This window comes from Amblyraja radiata, chromosome 34 (genome assembly GCF_010909765.2).
Source record: "Amblyraja radiata isolate CabotCenter1 chromosome 34, sAmbRad1.1.pri, whole genome shotgun sequence".
Lineage (NCBI taxonomy): Eukaryota > Metazoa > Chordata > Chondrichthyes > Rajiformes > Rajidae > Amblyraja > Amblyraja radiata.
In genome coordinates, this window is record NC_045989.1 from 9476283 (window position 1) to 9494494 (window position 18212).

Sequence of the window (18212 nt, forward strand, 5' to 3'; positions counted from 1 at the left end):
TTGTAACATTGCTACATCAGGCTATTAAACCTGGCTCGGACAAAACTCTGATTATTAATAACCCATTATCTGTTATTTGCACTTTATCAGTTTATTTATTCATGTGTGTATATATTTATATTATGGTATATGGACACACTGATCTGTTTTGTAGTAAATGCCTACTATGTTCTGTGTGCTGAAGCAAAGCAAGAATTTCATTGTCCTATCAGGGACACATGACAATAAACTCACTTGCCTTGAGTCATTGTACTTTTTCGTTTGTTGATGAAAGCTGCTCACTATAAATTCTATCCCACAGTCAAAATACCCTGGTAGTGGTTCCAAAACTAAACTCTGAACTTACATTGAAAACTACAACACACAATCAGGTCATTCACCCAATCTGGTCTGATGTTCGTGCTCCACTCAAACCTCCTCCTACGCTTCCTCATCTGCTCCTTTTATTGTAGCCCTCCATTCATTTCTTCAAATGCTAATCTAACTTCCCCTTAAAAACACCTGGGTCATTTTGATTTGTCCACCTAGGAGCAAGTTCCAAACTTTCTCTGGGTAGAGACTTTAGACTTTAGAGATACAGTGCAGAAACAGGCCATTCGGCCCACTGAGTCTGCACCAAACAATGATCACTAGCACTACCCTACACACTCGGGACAATTTACAATTTACAAACCTGCACGTCTTTGGAATGTGGGAGAGAACCGGAACGCTGGGAGAAAACCCACTTGTTCACGGGGAGGACGTACAAACTCCGTGCTGACATCACCCATAGTCAGAATCAAACCCGACTCTCTGGCGCTGTAAGGCAGCAACTCTACCGCTGCGCTACTGTGCTGCCCGAAATTCTCATTGAGTTCTTGTACCTATTTCATGTGACATCCTCTATTTTGTTCGTTTTTAGATTTTATGCTTTAAACATTTTTTTTTTTTTATTCAACCGAAAAGTTTGAATACTTCAGCTTTTAAAAATGGCATCAGTGGTTCAGCGAGACTTCTTAGAGGGGTAAATTTAATTTTCTCAGGCTTATCAACCAGCAATCGGATTACACACTAAAACGCACGGGGCTTAGCTGCTCAGTGACTGAGTTGTTTCAGCCTGATTTTTCAAAGCATGGGAGGATAGCCGCACACTATGGTAAAAACTTATTCATTGCTGGATGAAAAGATCGTGCTGAAACAGTATGCCCACTGCGAACAAAAGTCCCGCCAGTTTTGACATGGGCTGCAGGTAGAGTGTTAAAAGAATGAAGTGTTTTTTTAAAATCTCTCAGCGCTTTTCAGTTAAATGATGAACCAATTGTTGCGCCCTGCCCTTGCATAAATTGCTGTGTACCATTGAAGGACAAAAAACTAAAAGGAAGTGATTACCAAAAGTGGTGAACTCTGAGAGTTAGTGGTGAGAACTCAGACAAAATTCGAAATACTGTATATCAATGAAATTTATGCAGATGATGTGTAATTGAATAAAAATTTGGTGCCCCAGTGGCGCAGTAGTCGGGTTGCTACCTTACAGTGCCAGAGACCCGGGTTCGATCTTCACAACGGGCACTGTCTGTACGGAGTTTGTACCTTCTCCCTGTGAATGGGAGGGTTTTCTCCGGGTGCTCCAATTTCCTCCCACATTCCAAAGACGTACAGGTTTGCAGGTTAATTGGCTTCTGTAAATCTAAATTGTTCCTAGGGTGTAGGATTGTGCTACTGTACGGGGTGATCAGTGGTAGGCACGGACTAGGTGGGCCGAAGGGCCTGTTTCTGCGTTGTATCTCTAAAGTCCAAAATAACACTACATCCTCACAGAGTCTCCACAAGGTTACAACACAGAAGTCCATCAATTCTATGGCAGCTATATGCAAGAGAAAGAGGGCTAGGTCACTCCACTCCACACATCATGAAATATAATTGTTTAGAGACGATAGAACAAGGTAAACTGGGGGCACAAAACACTATAAATAACAGCACTGTTAAGGCCACAATGTAAACAAAGAGTGCGGTTCACTTTAAGAGAGACAGAATCGAAATCTGAGATGTTAAACTCGTATAGAACTTTAGTTAAACCTTATGAAAGAATATCTGCAGAGCCACAGGGGAAGAGCATAGCAAAAGGTCAGCCTGAATTACCCAACAAACATCCTGTAGGGACTCAATGGGCTGTAACAATTCTATGATTCTATTCACAGGGAAAAATATATTAAAATGATTTACCAGAATGAGATCAGAGCTCTGGGTTCAAACCCAATAGAAAGGGTTGAACTGAGACTGAGACTATAAAAGTCTTTCAAATTATGAATGGGGTTTGATAAAGTGACATTCAAGGAAAATGGTTCTACTTACAACCGAGACTAGAAACAGGACCCGATAATATGAGAACGTCACAAATAAAACTCATACAAGAAGGTGCCAGAGTGTGGCGACACTTTGCATGCTGGTCCCAGTGGAGGATCTACTATCATCCAATACAATTACCCCACACAATTAAATCTCTTTTATACCTGTAAATCCAGCACCATTTTAAGTAGTTAACTATATTCTGCACTCTGCATCTTTCCCTTTGCTCTATCTATTGGACTTGAGTTTGGCTTGATTGGATATATGTAAAGTATTATCTGATTGGATTGGATAGCATGCAAAGCAAAGCTTTTTTTAATGTGCCTCGGTATACATGACAATAATAAACCAAAACAAAAGGACATTTGAATAATATTAATTTTTGAAGCAAATTGCAGAAATTGCTGTGAGCAATTGAAGGACAAAAACTAAAATGGTTTTAGTGAACCTTGGTGGTCAGGTTCCTATTAAATCTATTGCCCCAAGGTTAGCGAGGACAAGGGGATCATGACAGAAGCCGCCTCGTGGCCACCCCCCAGAAACGACGACACGATGCACTCTGTGACGGGTCGGGCGACCAATTCTGCCAACATGTTGGACGACGACAGAAGCCAACAGCGAGCTACACGTCATCTGACACACGAGCAAACGAACTGAGGACAAAGGGGGGCCCAGAGTGGAGTTCCATCGAGAACTAGAGGGGGTGGGGGGGGTGGGGGAGTCCTCTCTACGTGGCGATTCTTTGTATGCCTATTTATGCAAAATAAAGCATCTCACTGTGACTTGTAAAAAGTATCCCTCCCCCTCACCTTAAACCTATCTCCTCTGGTTTTCGATTCCCCTGCTCGAGGCAAGAGATGTGTTTAAGTGGGAGCAGGATAAACACATGAGGAAGAAGGGAAAGAGAGAAACATGGTCTGTACGAGATGAAGAAAGGTTGGAGCAAAAACATGGGCCTGTTGGGTGAACTGTAAATTCTTTAATTATCCCTGCTAACAGTGCACATGGATCTATGTGTGTAGATTTCAGGAGCAGAGTTGGGGTGGTGTTGGGGGCTGGGCTGTGGGTGAGTGTGGATGATGGCAGAAATGAGGAGTGACAATGGAGCCTTTCTTTTTCAATAATCAGCCTGTTAGCACTTCACATTTAGCTCTTTGAAAATATCCAGAATGTGACCAATCTACAACATTTCAAGGGCACAGGGGGGAGAAAACGCTTTTGTTATTTGAAATATGAACCACAGATGTTTATTTCTTATGGTTTCTGACACAGCTGGGATTCTTCACTTAAATCACCATCTCCTAACCATTTTCCTGCTCCCTGCTAATCTCCACCGAAGTCTGTTGCTTTCAGAAAACACCCATTCGTATTTCATAACATTAATTAATTAATTAATTGCCGTTTGTGAGATGCTTTTGAATGGTATTGGCTCGCCGTGAAGCGAGTTCTGTTCCATTCACATTGACAGTCAAGGCCGTTGACAGGCATATCGTTGTATTCTTCGCAGATCACAGTCCCCAATTCTCCCAGAGGCTGGTGCCAACTCAATTAGTGATTTCACAAAGCCTATTAATGCCTCACACAAAGCGAGGCGGGCCCAGCCTATTAATTGAATAGGTAGCGGTTGTTCTCTGGCAGTGCCGTGTTGCAATGGGCTGGTGCCACCCTAACCGCATGGTGCGCAGTAAAGTTCATGCAATGAGCATCTCAGACCCAGCTGGAGTTCGGATGCCCACTGGGTAAGCGTGTAAGCTGCAGACAGCTGCAAGGTGGTTTTCTCATTAAAACGCACAATTAAAGCTACGCAGAAATAAAAGAAAACTGTTGTGGCCTCAATTTCATCCCTAGTTTCAATAAGCCGACCAGAATGTGAAAGGTTGAGGTTAGAGAAGGATATTTACCTCCGATTGCCCATTCCGATCACATGTCAACATTTGAGAGACATTAAATGTACACATTTAACTGTCAGGAGCTGACAGGTTTATTTCGATATTAACCCTAAGGTGGCCAGGACACAAGTGTGTGCAAAGTGGCACAGTGGCGCAGCTGGTAGACCCAGGGACCCAAGTTCGATCCTGACCTCCGGTGCTTTCTGTGTGGAGTTTGCATACTCTCCTTTGGACCGCCTGAGTTTCCTCTGGGTGCTCCAATCTGCTGTCACATCCCAAAGCCGTACAGGTGAGTAGGTTAATCTGATACCGCAACACAGCCCCTGGGTGAAGAAGTTGTCCGTCACATCCCCTCTGAATCTCCTCCCCCCTTACCCTAAATCTATATCCTCTAGTTTTACCTAACCCTGAGATGGGGGAAAGTTTCCTCCAGGCTACCCTATTGATGCTCCTCGTGTCACTTCTAAACCTCCTCTCCTCCAGGGACAACAGACCCAGCTCCTCCAGTCCCTCTTCATACTGCACCCTTTCCACCCAAAGAAACATTCTGATGAACCTTCTCTGCATCTTCTCCAGTACGATCAAATCCTTCCTCTCTTGTGGTGACTTGAACTCCATGCAGGGCTCCAACTGAATTCTGACCAGGATTTTATAAAGATGGAGCATAATCTCCCTGCAAATGTATTCAATGCCCCAACTAATGAACCTTTGCCACCGTCCCCATGCCACCCTAGCCATGTTGTCCACCTGTGTTGCCATATTCAAGCATCCATATGCTTGTTCTCCAAGATCCCTCTGTTCTTCAATACTCCCAGGACCTTGCCATTCACGGTGTATGTCCCGGCCTCATGTGTACACCCCCTCATCTTGCGTTTTTCTGGAGTAAATGCCATCCGCCATTGATTAACCCATTTCACCAGCTGATCAATATCTTCCTGCAGCCAAAGACTCGTCCCCATTATCAGCAATTCCGACAATCGTCATGTCATCTGCGAACTCTGTGATCACACCTCCCACATCCAATACATTACAAGCAGCAAGTGGCTCAGTGCCAATGCTTCTAGACTGGAGGCTGGAGGCCCATCACAAAAGTAATTCTCTACCACTTGGCAAGCCAATATTGGATCCAGTTTGCCAACTTGCCCGGAATTCCATGGGCCCTAATCTTTTAAACCAGATTGTTCTGTGGGACATTGTCAAAGGCCATTGCTAAACTCTACATGTCATATCTGTTACCTTGCCCTCATTAAAACTTTTTTTTTTCTCCTGTGATTTTTATCCCAAGAATACAGCGCAAAAACTGGCCCCTTCTGCCCACCGTGTCCACGCTAACCAATGATTCCAGTACACTAGCACTATGCTACACATTGGGGACAATTTACAATCTTTACCGAAGCCAATTAACCTACAAAACTGTACGTCTTTGGAGTGTGGGGGGAAAAAGCCGGACAAAAACCCACGCGGTCACGGGGAGAATGTACAAACTCCATACACGCTGCACCCACAGTCAGGATCGAACGTGACTCTCTGGTGCAGTAAGGCAGCAGCTCTACCACTGCACCACCATGCTGCCGGCTGCTCACAACAAAGTCCTCGAGGTGATATAGAACTGAAGAAGACCACACTTAACCTCCAGTGATCCCAAGCCAACCCGAGATGTTTGGCAACTCAGGGCAACTACCTCTTGTGAGTCCAGTTACCTTTTTCAGACTCATCTCATTATCCTTGACGTTTTCACACCAGGAGTAGTTACAATTGGGACAATTCTGTTTGCTCATGCGATACCTGAAATACATAAGAGGCGCCTAATTACCGATTTGAGATCATCATTTTTATAAGAGGAAACATTCAAGGCATTCACAACAATATCTAGTGAAAGGAAAACTCAATGAAAACTTTCCTTCGGGTGAATCTTCAGATTCAATTCTCTCAGTAAAAAGCTTCACGTCACACAGAACACAAAGTGCTGGAGGAACTCAGCGGGTCAGGCACCATTTGTGGAGGGAATGGACAGACTATGGTTCGGGTTGAGACTCTTTTTTCAGGAGTCTGAGGAAGCATCCCAACTCAAAACACCGTCTGTCGAGATGGAAGAAGGGCCCCAAGCTGAACCGTTGTTTGTCCATTCCCTCCACAAATGCTGTCTGACCCACGGAGTTCCTCCAGCACTTTGTGTTTTGCACAAGATTCAAGCTTCTGCAGTTTCTTGTGTCTCTACGTGACACAAAGAATTTGGCAAAATTCACATAATTTTCAAATTAATTGAATGGGTGGAAACCTCTGTGTTCCATAGCTAATATTTCAACGTACAGTACCATCAAACATCACCGTTTCTAACCTGGTGATGTGATAAGACTTTTGGGGGATATATTCACCCTTCTCTGCCACCACTAAATGCATTGATGTATATTGTTCCCTGATTGCGCATGCTTTATGCATTCAATCCCGCTGACATCATTCGAACCAAATGTGGAGAATTCAATATTTAAGGTCAATATTCTACTTTATGCTTAGTCCTGGTGACCAAAGACAAATATCTCCCCAGGACAAGATTGAACATAATAGACAGCAATAGTGCATAAAACTCTTCAACTCATAAAGATAGATAAATGTAATGTTCCCATGCTCATTATAATCAATAGGCCTGACTTGGGGGTGAACTTGGGGTGGGGACTGGACATTGTGCCTTCACCCACAGTGGATACCACTGTGGGGGGATGATTTTTTTTTTTTTGTCTGTAATGTAATCCTGTTAGTCTTTGTCCAAGATGGCTGCCGTGGAGGGAGAGTGGACGCTGGCGCGCTTTGGCTGCCGCTGCTCTCTCTTCACATTGTGTTTTTGATTTTCTGTTTTTGGACTGAATTCTGTTTTTAGTTTGTGTCTCTGTGATGTCGTTATTATTTATTTTACTCTGATTATATGTTTATATTCCTGTTAATCTATGTAAGGTGTCCTTGAGATGTCTGAAAGGCGCCCAACAAATAAAAATTATTATTATTATTATTATAATCTCCTTGGGGATGTTAATTCAGATCCGGAACGTGTGTTTACACCACATAATTACCCCCCCCCCCCCCCCCCCCCCCCCCCCGCCCCGACTTGAGAGACCAAAGGTTACTCGGTATGGGAAATGGCAATCTTTCCCACCAGCTTCTCCGGTGGGAAATACACTGAGAGGTGAAGCTGAAGGATGCTTGTCGGGGCAGAGTAATGGTTGCCCTGCTCTGATTTCTGCTGGACTTCAGTTGACAATTTCCAGATGAGAGCTTCAACCAAGGGACAGAGATAGTTATAAATCAATCCCATTGCACCACATGAAAAGGAAGAAGGGATTCCTTCCCTCTCCCTGTATTTATCCTCCAGTTTGCGTAGGTCTAGCTGATTGTAGTGGCCATTTGGCTTTAAATTGCCACTACACTGATTGCCTGGCCATTGTTCCATTGCTGCTTATGGGAACTCTCACAGAAGTCTACTCCCCTGTTCAATCATGGCTTATCTATCTTTCTCTCTCACCCCCATTTTCCTGCCTTCTCTCCATAACCCCCTGATCAAGAATCTGTCAATCTGTGCCATATAAATACACAATGACGACCTCCACAGCTGTCTGTGGCAATGAATTCCACAGATTCATCACCCTCTGACTAAAGAAATTCCATCTCATCACCTTTCTAAAGGTATGTCCTTTTGTTCTGAGGCTGTGCCTTCTGATCCTAAACGCTCTCTATTCCAGGCCTTCACCTGTGAAGTGTTTGATTTTGATAATGGTTTGCTAAAATAGATGAACCAAGCCTGGTACAAACGGACACAGAACAGAGTGATATATTTACTATTAATACCGCTGCTTGTGATATGAACTCACCTGTACATAATGCTTTGTAAAATAGAGGCAAATGGGGTGATACCTATTCCAGCTCCAATCAGCACTGCATGCTCTGAGGTAAAGATTGTCCTGGTTGGAGTCCCATAAGGACCATCAATGTAGCACTGGCAAGGAGCACAGAACATTCATTAGGGAACACATTTACAGATGGAAACATTTGCTAAAATTGCACCGTTCCTCTTAAAGAGAAACACAGAATGGTCAAATTATTTGTCCGACATAAATGTTCCTATTTAATTTATCTCGATGAATATGTGTTGGAGTATGAAAAACATTTAAAAACTAGGAAGATGGAAAAGAAACAGGGTGACCTAGCCCCTAAATCCTATCCCATCATTCAGTGTGATCTGTGACCTAACTCCACAATCCCAAATCCTATAATGCCTATAATGCGGTTCTAATAAAGGATGAGTAATGGGTTTAAATTTGACTTTCAATTTACAATTGTCTGTCTCTTAAAAAGAACGCCAGGTGCTTTGTGAAAGTGTTTCTTAATTTCATTCCTGAGATCACACTCAAGATCAGGTAATACACCTATAACCTTTGTTAACTGAACTTGAAATTTTACCTTAAGAGTTCATGCTGCAGTCTAGTAAATCTATATTGCACTTCCTCCAAAGTCAATTTAACCCAGTGCCCGAAACTGCTTTGCCCAGGAATGGTATTAACTCTTCATTGACTACAACCTCGCCAATTCTACATCTTTTAACAACATAATAAATTGAACTAAGGACCTTTTTGTGGGGTTGCAGGAGGGAAGGGAATAAAATATAATTTGACATTGTCAAAATATAGCTTGATTGTAAATAGCACCCTGTTTGATCTTGTTGTGTAGAAACGTACTGCGTGTTTCTATACATGGTAACAGTGACACTAGTTTAAAGTAATTTCCTGATAGATGTGCTAATATGCCAGAGATTCCTTTTTTTTATGTGAGAAACTGATTTTTACCTTAATGTTGCAGTATTGATGATTCTCGCCCAATTTTGTGGACACCTTAAAAACAAGGTTTTCGTTACTGAAGAGATAAAATTACAGGATTCTACAGATTCAACAAGTCTTCTTTTCCCTCCATAAATGTCTTCCCTTCTTCCTATATGTATTCACTCTTGAGGTTAATGGAGAAATCTCTTCTCATCTCAATTTGGAACTGCTATGGAGGGCCATTGGCTTCCTGCACTTCAAGGGACTGGGCATGTTTTATCACTGACCCTGAATTGTATTGGAACGAAGGCCAATATCTTCATCTCTTCATGTGCACTTCCATCAACAATGACAGAACAGGGACAAAGTGTCATTATGTAATGTGTGTGCATTCCTCATCTGTTGATGCAATGGCTTCAGCTGGGAGAACATAAGAAACATAAAACATGCAGCACAGTGGTGCAGCTGGTAGAGCTGCTGCCTCACAGAGCTACTGTGTTTGTGTGTTATACCATGTTCGATCCTGAAATCGGGTGCTGTCTGTGTGGAGTCTGCATGTTTTCCTTGTGACCACGTGGGTTTCCTATGGGTGCTCCGGTTTCCTCCCACATCCCAAAGACGTGCAGGTCTCTATGTTAATTGGCCTCTGTAAAATTGCCGCTAGTGTGCAAGGAGTGGATGAGAAAATGGGATAGTGTAGAACTAGTGTGAATGGGTGATTGATTGTCAGCATGGACTGTGGATTGAAGGGTCTGTTTCCATACTGGAGCTCTCAACTAAAGTAGGCTATTCAGATACTTGAATAGCCATCATTTTCCCAGCTGTCCAAAAATCTACTGACTTCTGTCTTGAATAAATTCTGCAACTGAGGTCCCACAAACTTCCTACATGGAGACTTACATCAAAATTCATTGTCCTCTGGCTGAAGAAATCTCTTCTCATCTCAATTTGGAAAAGCTGAGCTCTTAATCTGAGATTGTGGTTTAGTTGGAAGAGCAGACCTGTACGCAATATTCCAGGGATGGTCCCGCCAGCACTCTATATAACTGCAATAACTCAACCACACTAATCCTGCACAGTCCAAGCTTCCAATCTATGCATTTTCTTGTGTTTGCTCTTGGGTGATAGATATCCATTTAGTTGTTGGGATTGGGGGTTGGCACCTCCAAATAGCCACATTCCTGCCTTCCACCATCTAGCAATCCACATGATTTCCTTTCACTTTACATGCTTATAATGTTCAGAGAAACTGAGAAGCTTCAATGAACCTTAGATGAACCTTGGATGAACATTGGATGAACCTTGGACACCACTCCAGGTTATCTTGGTGATCTGGCCAACATTTATCCTTCTGCCACAAAACACTATCCAATCATCAACACAATACTGTTTTACTGTTCACAATTAGCTGCTCGTTCACCAATATTACGCCGTGCCTTCAGCTCAAAAGCCTTTCATTGATACAACGTGCGTTGGGACATCTTGAAAGGGACGGCAGGCACCCAAGGCTGGTTTTGTCTGCCACCTTGTGGACAACTTCAGCATGTCAGGCTCAGAATAGTATGGCACATAACTAACGTTAGCAGAACTAATGGGGAGGAAATTACATTCAAATACAAACGAGGAAAGAATGGTACTTAAAATGATGACATGAAAGCAGGTCCTCCTGGCAATACAGGCAAGAGCAGTGTACAGCTGGAGATACAGTTGCTATACTGCAGAACTAAAGAACATGGCAGGAAAACTTCTAAGTTCTTTGATGAACAACTGCTTTAGGCATTTCTTGGTTAAGTCATTATTTTTGTTTCTGTACCATTTGAAAACAGCAAAAAAATAAAGACATGAAAGTGTGTTGGTGTGGGTCTCACTCTGACCGTTAACATATCCTCATCTTGCAAATATTAATATGGACCGACATATATATTTCCAGAATTTTCTGCCAGTACAGACGTCTGTGGTTGATTTTCTCTTTTCATTTTAAGATACTTAAAAGAGATCTGCAGTGCTTCAGTGACCTTGAGTTTAACAATAGGCTCAGCCAGCAAAGGAGAAGCAGTCGGGATTTTTGCCTTCCAATCTCTGGAGTGAGATTTGAGCCCACGAACCTCCTGACTCAGAATTACTAATTAATAAGTAAACCTGCAGTCAGCTGAAAAGCCTAGAAAACATTAGTTGCAGAAATAATAGCAACAGAGTCTGGTATTTACTCACAGCTGCCAACAACTGTGGTACAAAAGGCTTTGTATTGAAGTTCCACCTCAGAGCACAACATTTGTGGCTGGTGCTCCACCACTGCACTGAGGGATTTGCTGCACAGTTCGGGTGCTTTCTTTTGAATACGATTTTTAATTGACTAGCAGGCAAGAGTTAAAACACATGTGATTGAATGTAATGTACTGACATCGACACGGAACCAGTGGGCAGATAGGAAACAAAGAGCCAAAAAAACAAAAGATAGACATAAAAAACTCAGCGGGACAGGCGGCATCTCTGGAGAGAAGGAATGGGTGGCGTTTCGGGTCGAGACCCTTCTTCAACCAGAAAGACTGAACCGCCCACTCCTATTTTCAATGTTTCTCTGTTTCCTCAATGGCAAAAAGCTCAGAGTCTGTTGTTGATAACAGCAGAGAACATCTATTGCTCAGAAGGCTGTGACACCAAGTCACATTTTGGGCTGATGCCCCTGTACTGAGGGAATGCTGCACTTTTGGGAGTGCTCTCTCATGAGGATATAAAAGATCTCATGGCATTAGTAAAGAAGCTAGGCTAGTTGGCCTGGTCAATCATGACAATGAAACCAGATCTTACGGATATTTGTGGGATCTTGCTGCCCACAGATTGGTTGCCACGATTATTGTTTGAATCTGTTTTTGAATATATTAGAAACTTGAATCATACTACAAAGGCATTGCTTTTTTCTTTATTTTGTTAAGTTTAAAATTGATTACCTAAAGATGATTGTAGTGCTTCACGATAGCAACAGAATCAACATTACACATAGAAAATGCTCTCCTTGAGATATCAGATACACCCAGGGTGCTAAACAAGTGTTCGAGCCTCCATAGAGTTTAACTTATTGGGGCCTTTTACTTTTATATTAATTATTCATCTACAGGGATACAGTGACGTAGTGTATAGTTGTGGACGAATGATTCTCTGTCCTGCTAATAACTTGTTATTTCCAGCACGGTGGCGCAGCGGTAGAGTTGCTGCCTTACAGTGCTTGCAGCGCCGTAGACACGGGTTCGATCCCCACCACGGGTGCTGTATGTACGCAGTTTGTACGTTCTCCACGTGACTGCGTGGGTTTTCTCCGAGATCTTCAGTTTCCTCCCACACTCCAAAGACGTACAGGTATGTAAATTAATTAGCTTGCTGTATGTGTAAATTGTCCCCAGTGTGTGTAGGATAGTGGCAATGTGCGGGAGTCGCTGGTCAGCGCGGACTCGGTGGGTGGAAGGGCCTGTTCCCGTGCTGTATCTCTAAACTAAACTAGACTCATCCCAATAGCTGCATAGTGTCTTTCCACTTACTCTTCCCATCCCATCAACACATTGTTCTCTAATGCAACACATTCTCCTCATCTGCTTCATACCTCCCTGGGCTGAGGTCCATCCGCACCCTCCACCTCGACGGAGATTTCCAAGGATTCACTATGACATCGCCTGCACTGTTTATAAGACGTCAGCTCCACTTTATCATCCTTGTTGGTTGCGACTGAATCGTGAAAGCCAGCTGAGTTGATCGTGTGTTCCTGAAGACAGTAAAGCATAAATGGATCACACCAAATACTGTAGGAAGGAGTGAGCATTGACTGCAGTGAACTAAGAGTGAACTAGATACAGGCTAGCATGCTGGTGGAGTAACATATATTGTAGCAGGCACATGCTGACATGATGCCACAAAGTATACTGTAGATAGACTTTGACATCACAATAGCCTAAAGTGGGTCTCTTGATGTTTATTTCCATTACAATCCATTGAAAGCAGACAGCTCCCTCACTCTCAGCCATTTAATATTATTGCCCATTGTTAACCCAGAGGCTAAGGCTCAAGTAATTTATCAGTGTCATCTGAATTTCTCAATATGCTGTTGCCTAGGAACACACAGGGAGCAGTAATATGTGCAAACTTAACATCGCCTGACGTTCTCCTGGGATATATCTCAGGCTCTCCAGATGGTGGACTCCCACAACTGATATGTGAAAGCTGACCAGAAGTATATAAGCAGAAGATGCAAAATATCATGTGATTAAATAATAGTGCTTCATCCAAGCTCAATAAGGGTTAATAGCATAGGTATTGTAATTAATTGTCCATCGGTCTGAGATTTTTTTATTTTTTTTCCAAGAATTGGTCAAATATCTGGCCTGGATTGAATGGAAGGGATCTTGCAGGAGGTAGAGGAACAGGGAACATAGTGATGTTCTAATTAGTTAGTCAATGTCTGCTCTTGTGGGGTACAAGGCTATTTCAGACAGGCATAATATGCATTGGAATAGGAACAGCAATGCTGAAAACTGGTAGCTGTGGGTGTGACAGAAAGGGCTTGTCCCACTTGGGCGACCTAATCCGCGAGTTCTGCCGAGTTTGCCCTCGACTCATACTCGCAGCATGGTCGACACAAGGTCGTCGGAGGTCTTTGTAACTCTCCTTCATGCTCAAGAGTAGTCCCCGTGTACTCGAGGCCTCAGCTAGGTCTCGGTGTATTTTTCAACATGTTGAAAAATGCCCGCGAATAAAAAAAGGTCGCCATGGAAAAAAATCGATACTTTTTTTACTCGTAGGTTTAGTCGTAGTAGGTCGGCATGTTGGTCGTAGGTGATCGAGGGTGGTCGAAGGGAGTCAAAGGTAGTCATAGATAGTCTTCATCATAGTTGAAGGGAGGTCGAAGGAGATCGAAGGAGGTCGTCTTCACTCTCCACTATTCGGTGTCCAATTTTCCCGAAGTTAGTCGAAGCTGGTCTTCAACATGACATTTTTTCAAACTATCCTAAACTCTTCTAAACTCGTCAATTAGGTCGCCCAAATGGGACAGCCCCTAAAAGTACATTATTTTTAACTGGCATTGTCTGGATGGTGATCGTTGCATAATATGAAATAATGATGGAGTATGAGGACGAAAGATAGACTCAAAGTTCTGGAGTAACTCAACGGGTCAGGCAGCATCTCTGGAGAAAAAGGATGGGTGATGTTTCAGGTCAGGACCCTTCTTCAGTCTCCTGGTTGGGTCCAGACCCGAAGCGTCACCCACCCTTTTTCTCCAGAGATAATGTCTGACCAGCTGAGCTACTCCAGCACTTTGTGTCTATCTTCGGTATATACCAGCATCTGCAGTTCCCTTCTACACGAGGAAGAGGACCAACTCATTTGAAAGATGCTGCTGGGCAATCTCACTCAACATTCATGGACGGAGAAAAAAATGCAACCTATCAGTTCTGGGCCAAACATTGCCAATGTTTCTTAAAGATCATGACCCTCAAACAGAAATGGACACAGTCTGGACATTGTACAGATGGTGGCGAATCTCTGGAATTCTCTACCCCAGAGAACTGTGGAAATTAAAGAGGAAGTTACAAAAAATGTTTGTAAAATCAGTGAATTGAGGGCTATGAAGAATTGGCACAGAAGAGGAGATGAGGTTTGGGGCAGATCAGCCATGATCATGTAGAAAGGTGCGGCAAGTTTGAGGGGCAGAGTAGCCTACTCCTATTTTCTTATCTTCTTATGATGCAGGCAAGTTTCTAGGTCAATATTGTCAACAATCGTTCCAGGTCCTTCCACATTGACCACAAGAAGGTGCTCCAATGCCTCTACTTCCTCAAATTTGGCATGTATCTAATGACTCTTTCTGATTTCTACAGAAGGACTATAGAAAGCATCTTATTAAGATGCATTATAGCCTGGTATGGCAACTGTTCTGCCCCAAACTGCAAGAAAATGAGGAGAAATGTGAATGCAGCCCAGTCCACGTAAAGCTGCCTCCCCATACCACCAGATTACGAACAATTTCTTCCATGTTGTTATCGGACTCTTGAACGGACCTCTCACATGTTATGGATGAATTCCTGATCTTCCAATCTACTTTGTGGTGGCCCTTGCACATTTTACAGCTGCATTTCTATGTAGCTGTAACACTATATCCTGTACTGTTTATTTTCTCTGCATTACCTTATATACATGTGTGTATGATTTGCCCCATAACATATGAAGTTTTTCATTGTATCTTGGAGCACATGACAATAATAAGAAACCAAACTAAACCATTGGAATGGGAAATATAGCAGAGCTTAGTAAAGTAAAAGGAAACTGGAGAAGAAAGTCATTGGGTACAAGGTAGGTGGAATGTTAGAATGTAGTTGGCGACAGGGCATCTTGGGGGGGAGTTTTCCCATGGGATAGCCAGGAATTGACATTGGTCCAACAGAAAGTTGAGCCAGTGAGTCAGGTGGTTTAAGAATAAGGGGTAAGCCATTTAGAACGGAGAGGAGGAAACACTTTTTCTCACAGAGAGTTGTGAGTGTGGAATTCTCCGCCTCAGAGGGCGGTGGAGGCAGGTTCTCTGGATGCTTTCAAGAGAGAGCTGGATAGGGCTCTTAAAGATAGCGGAGTCAAGGGATATGGGGAAAAGGCAAGAACGGGGTACTGATTGGGGATGATCTGCCATGATCACATTGAATGGCGGAGCTGGCTCGAAGGGCCGAATGGCCTACTCCTGCACCTATTGTCTATTGTCTATTGTGTTGGCCTATTGGATTAGGCTTGATTACACAAGCACATTTCAGCTGGATCCCCACATTGTTAGCAGTTAATCCTGGTGTTGCTGCTAATAGTGACATTGCTGCTGCAATTACCAGATTGTTTGCAAAGGAAAAGTAACAATATGGTTGTCAGAGATAAATCTTAGCACAACGGCGACCAAGTAGGAACTAAAATAGGAATCAATTACTTCAATCGTAAAAAAGTTGGAAAATTGGCAACAGTATAGATCTGTGTGCAAAGGACTAATTTTGCTTTGGCGAGGAACTGGGAAACAGCACGAAGGGGAGGGCAGACCTGTGCACATTTCTGGTGCTTTTTGTTCCGCAGGTTTCTCGTCAGCCTCTTTGGCTCGTTGCCCGGTTGCCCAGGTAGACGGAAGTACTCGTACAGTTGGTTGGTCCACTGGCCAAGGGACCTGATGTGAAGCCAGATAGTGTCTGTGGATGAAAGCAACCACAAACATCAAAGTCACCAGCGCTCTTCAATCCAGCAACAGCTCAGATTCAATGGATAGATACAATCTGCCACTAGGTGTTGCTCATTGCGCATGGCTTGAAGCAAGCTTGGCACACCATCACCCACACAACCTTCTGTGGATTATCCACGCCTTCCCTCAGACACTCAGGAATGAGGAGGTGGATGGGTCACATTTTCATATCTATATTATTTTCAATCTTATTACAGATTACCAAATGTTCAGTGAACTCTTGTAACTTTGTCAGCACCAGACACATGGCGACTCTTGTGTACTGTCCTGGTGAAGTTTAGTTTAGTTTAGTTTAGTTTAGAGATACAGCACGGAAACAGGCCCTTCGGCCCACCGACCAGCAATCCCACACATTAGCAGTATTCAACACAGAGTTAGATTTAGCTCTTGGGGCTCAGGGAACCAAGAGATATGGGGAAAATGCCAGAACGGGGTACTGATTTTGAATGATCAGCCATGATCATATTGAATGGCGGTGCTGGCACGAAGGTCCGAATGGCCTACTCCAGCACCTATTTTCTATGTTTCTATGTACACACACTAGGGACAATTTACATTTATACCTAGCCTATTAACCGACAAACCTGCATGTCTTTGGGGTGTGGGAGGAAACCGGAGATCTCGGGGAAAACCCACACAGGTCATGGTAAGAACCTACAAACTCCATACAGACAAGCAGCCATAGTCAGGATCGAACCCGGGTCTCTGGTGCTGTCAGGCAAAAACTCTACTGTTGCACCACTGTGCCCCCCTTCGTACAGATCTACTGTAAGATTTTACCAGGTTGTATACAAAACAAATCATTTCACTGAAGGTAGACATTTTTGTGTACCTTCGATTTTCCAGCATCTGCAGTTCCTTCTTAAAAATCATTTCACTGACGTAGGTACATGTGAAAACATAATATAATTGAATCATTGAATAATTCCCCATCCACACTGCTGAGAAGCATCGAGGATCCCTCTGACCTGCTTGATCTTATCCAAGTTGCAAACGTTTTGTGGCCAGGTTCTGTGTTAGAGAATGGCGGGTTTTTGTTGTCTACTCTACCTGCTGATAAACACATAAAGATCAAATGCTTGGCTAAAATATTCTGGCTGGCAGATTTGCTTTCATTTACTACTGCCAATAAGGCAATCACAGTCCACAGTACGCGCTCAAAAGGTGAGAAGATGTTGAGAGTACACCTGCAGTATTGTGATTGCTCATCAGAAGGAGAATAGATTATTGTAGCAAATCCACACACATGCCCACAGGAAAGACCCGAGGCCAAACAGACCAATGCGATCCAATGTCAATTCTAATGCATTAAATAAAACAGAAATTGCTGGAGGTTCTCACAGAGCATGTGAAGAGAGAAATAACAAGTAAAAGATTCAGATTGATGTCCTTTCATCAGACTTTTTTCCATTCTGATTGAAGGTTATCAACCTGAAGCGTTACAGGTTTCAATCTCTGCACATGCTGCTCAAATCATTCAACACAGAAACAGCTCCTTCAACCCAACTTGCCAATGCTGACCCTGATTCCCAATCTATGCTAGTCCCACCTGCCTGCATTTGGACCATATCCCTCTCATCTTTCCTATCCACGTATCTCTCCAAATGTCTTTTAAATGTTGTTATAGTGCCTGCTTCAACTCGCTCATGGCAATTAATTCCATATACCCATCAATCTCTGTGTGAAAAGGTTGTCTCTCAGGTTCCTATTAAATCTTTCCCGTCTCACGTAAATCTATGTCCTCTGGTTCTTGATTCTCCTACTCTGTGTAAAAGACCAGGGCTGCCAACTCTCACGCTTTGAGCGTGAGAATCACGCCCTCAAGCAAACTCTCACGCTCTGTGGTGATAAATTCTGTGATCAACGAAAATTTCAAAACTCGGATAAACTGCATGGTCCGCGGGTGTTGGAGAGCCGGGGCTGAAGGAGGGATTGGAAGCAGCG

At 43.2% G+C, this 18212-nt stretch overlaps 1 protein-coding gene across 1 annotated transcript in view; it reads right to left on the reverse strand.

Moving 5' to 3' along the window:
• The window catches only part of nox5 (NADPH oxidase 5), a 71360-nt gene that overhangs the window by 16019 nt on the left and 37129 nt on the right, over positions 1 to 18212 (reverse strand). The window contains exons 10-13 of the mRNA XM_033050097.1: positions 16076 to 16218; positions 9047 to 9091; positions 8075 to 8199; positions 5915 to 5999 (exon numbers count right to left, since the gene is read on the reverse strand). Of these exons, the coding sequence (XP_032905988.1) occupies positions 5915 to 5999; positions 8075 to 8199; positions 9047 to 9091; positions 16076 to 16218 (398 nt within the window). The remainder of the gene's footprint in view (positions 1 to 5914; positions 6000 to 8074; positions 8200 to 9046; positions 9092 to 16075; positions 16219 to 18212) is intronic.